The sequence below is a fragment of the Melanotaenia boesemani genome, chromosome 22 (genome assembly GCF_017639745.1).
Source record: "Melanotaenia boesemani isolate fMelBoe1 chromosome 22, fMelBoe1.pri, whole genome shotgun sequence".
Lineage (NCBI taxonomy): Eukaryota > Metazoa > Chordata > Actinopteri > Atheriniformes > Melanotaeniidae > Melanotaenia > Melanotaenia boesemani.
Window position 1 is genome coordinate 26,535,442 of NC_055703.1, and position 6,815 is coordinate 26,542,256.

Below are 6,815 nucleotides of genomic sequence, written 5' to 3' on the forward strand. Positions count from 1 at the left end.
AGGAGATGGGATGATTCAAGCAACACTTAATGGAAAACACATTATTAATGGATATAAAAAAGAAGAGAAATTGTTTTAATTAAAGAAGAAGCTGAGAAAAGTTTAAACAAAACTCAAGTTAAAAGAGAATCCAGATCAGGTCTGGCTCTGAGCGAGACGACCCCAACAAACCTGGAACTTAAAACTCTGAACCAGTTTTAGCTATTTATGATCCGCCTGTTCTTTTTAATGTAGAACTGCCTGTAGGAGCTGGAGCTTCTAATCCCAGTCAGCATCAGACATGATGTTTCCAGCTGTCAGACTGGGAGGTAAAATGATGTAAAATGAATGTATGAATAGATGTAGCAGCATAAAGGCCGACCAGAAGAAGAAAGCAGAATTAATTACTAACAGAACTTTGTAGAAATAACACACAGACCAACAGTGACCAAACCTTTTCTCATCTCATCGTTCTCTCAAGTCTTGGCTTTCAGGAGAAAAAATATTGTTATTGAAACAAACACACAACAGAAACTATTTCCATGTTTCCACTTTTTCCTCATTTCCAGTTATTCCTGCTACTATTTACCTGCTATCCTCACTAAACCAACTCCAGCTCAGCTGCTTTGTGGCGCCACCGTGCATCAGAAACGTCTTCTTGGCTTTATTCCAGCCATAGAGGAGCATTATTTTTCTTCTTTTCACACACACATAGAACTTTCTGCTCACTGGTTGATCTTTGGCTGCTCCTGATTGGACGTTACCGTCAATCTAAGCTCTCTGATTGGTGGAAAGTCTGACAGGAAGTGGCTTCATCATCATGTCCAGGTCTAAATAGAGGTCTCTTAGCAACATAGTAGTGATGGTGATGTTTTTATGGTGAAATGTGATAAATAATGCTGTTATCATGGATCATTGTGGATTTACCAGATAGAGTCTGAATAAAACTACATTTAGTGGCTGGATTGTAAACCTCCTGGACGGGATAGAAATGCCTGGAAAACTTCGTAAATCACCTAAAAGGTAAAATATCCATCACATTTACCCCACAGAGCTACACACCACCGCTCCTGAGACACTGCTGATGGTAGAGGTGATGGACCTCGAGGTGCTGGAGATCTAGTTTTAAGGGTTAAAACATTGATTTCTGCACATATTCTTTTATTTCCATAGATGGAAAATGATCCAAGTTTATCTGGACGTCTCATACTTCTCTCAACCTGAAGAACAACAAAACCAACCAAGACAAACGAGACGAGATGAAAAGTGAGGCGAGTCATCGGCCATGATGCTGCTTCTGGATCAGCAGCCGTTCGTTCCTGCACCGCCTGCTCCAAGTTCATCTAAGAGCTGAAACCACGTCAGAACCTGCAGCTCCTTGTTTCTACATTTCAGTTGGAGAGAAATCCCAAACATCTTCTAAAGTTGTGGGAAAAACGTCAGTTACTCAGAGTTTCACTGCGTGAGTGTCCTCCAACGTCTCCGCTTCCATCTTTTCCCATTTTCCTGTTTATTTGACTCATTAGAGACTCCATCTGACAGGGGAGAAAAAGACAACTTAACGGATAATTTGGGTATAAAAAGTTCCGATTTCTTCAGCTTATCCACAAATAAATAAATAATAAAGCATGAAGTTTATCTGGAGACGATGGAGGTTTTGTGAGTCCAGGAAATCCTAAATTATTGGATTATAATTCATCCAAAGTTACTCAGGAGGACTTTAGAGCCAACGTTTCACAAGAGTTCAGGACTTCCAAGTCTAAAACTACAACGTATGTAGTCCTGGTCCAGAGTCCTGACCCACAGTCCTGGTCCAGGATCCTGGTCCAGTCCTCGTGTCTTTATCTCTGACTTCGTTGCCATCTTTTAAAGTTCTCCAACTTTCTGAAGATCCAGTCCTGATACCGGACCAGTTCCTGAGTTGTGTCGACACGTAACAGACAACGTAGCAAAGAACCAGTTTAAACTGGATCTTTAGGCTCTTTCTCACAAAGACAAAGAGATCATTTGGTAGTCTCTGAATCATTTGTTCAAAGACCTGAACCAGGACCTGAGAGACGCATCTAGACCTTCAGCTGATCCACGTACTGCTGGCCAAAGCCTCATCAGAAACGGTCTCCATGGAAATGAACTTTTCCATGGAGACCGAGGGGGTATGTCACATGACATAAGAACTGGACTGAAGATCACTAGAAATAGGTCTGATGGAGGGATGAATCCTCCCCAGAACAGGGACCTCAACGGGTCTGATAGAGGGAAGGATCCTCCCCAGAACCCAGACCTCAACGGGTCTGATAGAGGGAAGGATCCTCGTTAGAACCCAGACCTCATCATTACTGATGCTGTGTGGGATCATCAGCTTCATAAACTGTATTAATATAAATCTCTAACAGCACAGAAGAACTTTGTTGTTGTCCAGCAGCTTTTCTAACATTTCTAGAGGCCAGAAACTTCCAGGACACGGAGTCCTGATCCAGCAGCATCTCCTCAGTGACTCAGCTCCGTTTGGCCCCTGCAGATTGTAAACATATGCAGCTATATGCAGCCAGCAGCATCATGGAAAACATCTTTTTTTCCCTTTTTTTCCTTCAGCTCCGACACAAAAAAAGAAAAGAGTCGCTTCTTTGTGCTCAGATCCTCATCAACAACTCACACTTCAGCCCAGACTACAAATCTCATATCTGAATACACAAGGCTGTGCGCGCGAGGGCAGGTGTGCGCGGCTGTCTTAAGGTGGAGTTTAATCAAAACCGAGTCTTCAAACTATTTTAAATAATAATAAAAATAACAAAAAGATGTTTTTTAACTAGAACAGCAGCAGATCTGAAGCCCAACACGCAGCTTTACAAAGAAAAGTCCAACAGCTGAGTTAAAGGAGAGAAAACACTTCATCCTCATCCTCATCATCATAAAGCAGCACTTTCTGGATCCATGGGGACCTTTGAGGTTTAGGGGACTCACATGTTCTCACTGGAGCGGCAGCTGGCCCCCCCGCAGGATCATTCTCCCTCCAAACTGGGTCTCTGGGAACTTTTCTGTCTTTTCCTCGCGCTGGAACTTTGCAAACACTCCAAATCTGCTAAATCCAAAACGCGTCTTGTTCACGCGCAAATACTCTCCAAAGTTTGAGGAGAGAGGGCGCGAGAGGCGGAGAGACCAACGAGGAGGAGGAGGATGAAGAGGGCGGTGGTGAGGCTCTCTGACAGGGTGTGTTCACTTCACTGACCTGGACTCACCGGCGGTGGAGGCGGTGTCACAGAGGATTCTGGTCCTCAGATTAAAATTTCAGATGTAAAACCAAAGAGTGGAAACAGAAAGAGTTCAGGACAGGACGCGTCTTTCTTTTCACCAAGTTCATAAATAATAAACACAAACACACAGTGTGTTCACGGCAGGAAAGTTTGGAACTGTAGAGGTTTGTCCATGAAAAGTCCCCCAGCTGATCCTCCAGAGACCCGAACCAGGTGTGTCTGAGCAGGTAAACCTGCAGATGGGGGAGGGGGCACTGTATGCTTCAGATTTACATTAATTATCAGGTTCTGCTCATTTGAACTTTAATAGTTCATTTTAACTTGAAAAAGTCATTTTATTTGTTGTCATACTGAGAAAAATAAAACAAATTTAGAAAATTGTGGAAAATTCCAATTATCCCTCTGATTTATACTTTTAAATAAATAAAAACCAAAAGAAAAGCATGAATCCACATCGAGTAAGACTTTTATTGATCAGGAGCTGTTGAGTTTTACAGCCTTTCAGTGTTTTACTTGGTAAAAAAATAACTGCACTGATGCAGCTTCTGCCTCCGTTTGACCAGTTTTTGCAGTTAAATGCTGATTTCAAGCTTTAGATCATCTTAGAGTTTCTATTTTGTTTTTTATTTTTCTACCTCTTTCTGTGCCCCCAAGAATCAAAGCAGTGCTGAAGGAACCCGGTCTGACCCGGTACCAGAAACTGGACCTGATAAAGTGGCCGATGACAGAACAGATGTTTCCACTGCTGTTCTTGCTGCTCTAAAATTTGGCTTTAAATGTCCAGAAAATGTTTTTTCTCCATCACACATCTGCAGTGTTTGGGTTCATGGATAAATGGAAACGCTCATTTTAGTCCATATTTCTGATCTGGCTAAAAAGTTCAAGGTTAGTTAATTAAGACTATTTTGAGGGAATAAAATCATCTTAATGCCCAGAAAAACTTCTAGAAGCCTCCATTCTGCCTGTGACAGATGTTGATCTTCTTTATCGCTTCCCTGCATTTTTAATATGTTTAATTACAAATTCAACATTTCTGACTCATCACTTCCATTATTTCACTGGGGTTTACCCAGAACTGAAGATCTTTTTTTAACAATGACATTTCCATGAACTCCAGCACCTGCCTGAGATCTGTTCCTCTGATCTGACCCCATTCCAGTGATGATGAGTATGATGTGACAGAGGAAGAGGACAATGAGCAGGAACTGCTGCTTCTCATTTGCTTTTAAATGTCACACAGGTGGATCTTCCTGCCAGATAACGGCTTCGGGATGATGAGATTTACATCACTGAGACTGAGGGAGGACTCCTCTGATGTCACCGAGCAGGAGCCTCAATAACTGTGTGGACATACCTGTTAATAAGCAAAGCAGGTGACATGTGGTCATGTGACACAGATCACATGGACAAACCAAAAAGTGGCTGAGAAATGTTCCTTGGACCAAAAGAAGGAAATAAATAAATAAAACAATGACAACGCTCTGAGTGCTTGTAGTTATTATATTCTTCAGGTGCTAAAAGGCTGATCTGGTTCCCGTTTAAATGGCTGTTAAACTTTAGCAAAGAGTCCAAAATGACAACAAGATTTCTGGATTGATCTGTTGGTTTTAACATTGCTGATTGAAGTTGAACACTAATTATTGGACACTCATCTTTGGCTCCAAATACAATTATTTTAAATTTATCTTTATTTAACTGAAGAAAATTCTGGAACATTGTACTATTGATGATGAAGCATAAAATGAAGCTTTGTCTGGGACCAGAGTCTCCTGGTGAGACATTAATAGAGAGAGGAGTGTTGTCAGCAAGGCTGCACGGTGGTGTGGTGGTTAGCACCGCAGCCTCACAGCAAGAAGGGCGCCGGTTCGAATCTTGGCTGGGGGGAAGGTTCGAACCTTGAGGGCGGTGGCCTTTCTGTGTGGAGTTTGCATGTTCTCCCCGTGTATGCGTGGGTTCTCTCCGGGTTCTCCGGCTTCCTCCCACCGTCCAAAGACATGCATGTTAGGTTAATTGGACACTCTAAATTCTCCCTAGGAGTGAGTGTGTGTGTGTGTGAATGGTTGTTTGTCTATCTGTGTTGGCCCTGCGACAGACTGGTGACCTGTCCAGGGTGGACCCTGCCTCTCACCTGTTAAAATGTTGTGACAGGCTCCAGCTCACCCGCGACCCGAAATGGAATAAGCGGTCAAGATAATGGATGGATGGATGGATGGAGTGTCGTCAGCATAATTATGATCAGATATTTGGTTTGCTTCCATGATCTGAGTTGGTGGGAGCGTGTAGATGCTGAACAACAGGGGGCCCAACATGGAGCCTTGGAGAACTCCACATTATCTTTGAGTAGATCTATAGTGACCAATTACTAAGAAATAGTTGCTGTATTTTAAGTAGGATTCAAACCAGTTTAGGATTGAACCACAGTTTCCAAAAGGCCCAAATCCAAAAGGCCAACAGTCTGTTGGTAAACGCCTCTCTTGCTCGTATTTTCTGTGATTTCTGTGTTTCAGTGTTTTCTGGACTTTGTCAGGATCTTCAGTTTATTTTAGATTCAACTTGAATAACGGGCCATCCCTCAGACAAAGCACTCCCTCAGATTGGCGGTCCAGTATTGCAAATGAGAGCATGACGAGGATGACAGAAAGCTAACGGCTAATTTAGTGTCACACACACATTCTTGTCTATTAGGCCATCTTCTCTGAAACAAACACTTTGATGGCAATGTGGTGTAAAGTACTGAAAGAAGTGAGAGCAGTTCTGTTTGGCAGACTGAAAAACACAAAACACAGCTGATATCATTAGCTTTTGATTTATATGGTTGTTTTGTATTATTGCAGTCAGGCGAGCCACACCAAACCAAGCAGCATTGTAGTGCGTTCCTTTGCCATTTGGTTTCCTCTGATCCCGCAGAGGACGTCTCAGTCCTGGTTCTTCATCGCTTTTGGGAATGAGGTAAAACGGCGCAGTTTCCTCCATCTTTTTCAGAACTTCGCTGAAACCAAAAAGCTTTTAAAAGTCTATTAATATTCATAAATGACATTAACTGTGCAAACATGTCATCTGGTTACTGAAAGACAACAGATCTAGATCAGCTGTCTTACGTAGATGAACTCTATAGTCAGTCAGTGAATTCTGCAGAAAGATGTTCATGGACATCCGTCCATAAACTACACTTGGGAGTCCCAGCTCATACTTTGAGTAAACCTTTTTTTTCTTCTTTTCTTTTTCTTCTTCTTCTTCAGGAGTGTGGACCAGAATGTTTCCAAGAGCCCAAGTTGTCAAAACAGTTTGTCTGCTACATTTTCCCAATCCCACACGCCCCCCGCTGTCATGTTGCTGCGCCCCCCCGGGGGGACCCGCTCCCCAGTTTCAGAACCACTGGATTAGTGTGTGTGTGTGAGAGTGAGTATGAGTAAGTGTGTGTACTTTGTCTTTTGATAAAATTTAGGGAGTCTTTGTGCTTTTAAGATACAAAAACTGTTGTTTTAATTATGTAAAGCACTCGAATCAATCATCAAACTCTTCTTTTCTGTTGGATCTCTGGTTGCTTCTTTAGATTTGATGCAAAGAACTCAGAAACAAACAGAA

General features: G+C 42.4%; 1 protein-coding gene across 15 annotated transcripts in view; it reads right to left on the reverse strand.

Annotated features, from left to right (window-relative positions):
- Positions 1–3,103, reverse strand: part of adgrg6 (adhesion G protein-coupled receptor G6) — a 115,108-nt gene extending 112,005 nt beyond the window's left edge. For all 15 annotated transcript variants that reach the window (XM_041975451.1, XM_041975452.1, XM_041975448.1 and 12 more), the window contains exon 1: positions 2,941–3,103. In XM_041975451.1, coding sequence (XP_041831385.1) covers positions 2,941–2,942 — 2 coding nt within the window. In that variant the 5' untranslated portion in view covers positions 2,943–3,103. The remainder of the gene's footprint in view (positions 1–2,940) is intronic.
- Positions 3,104–6,815: the final 3,712 nt, after the last annotated feature.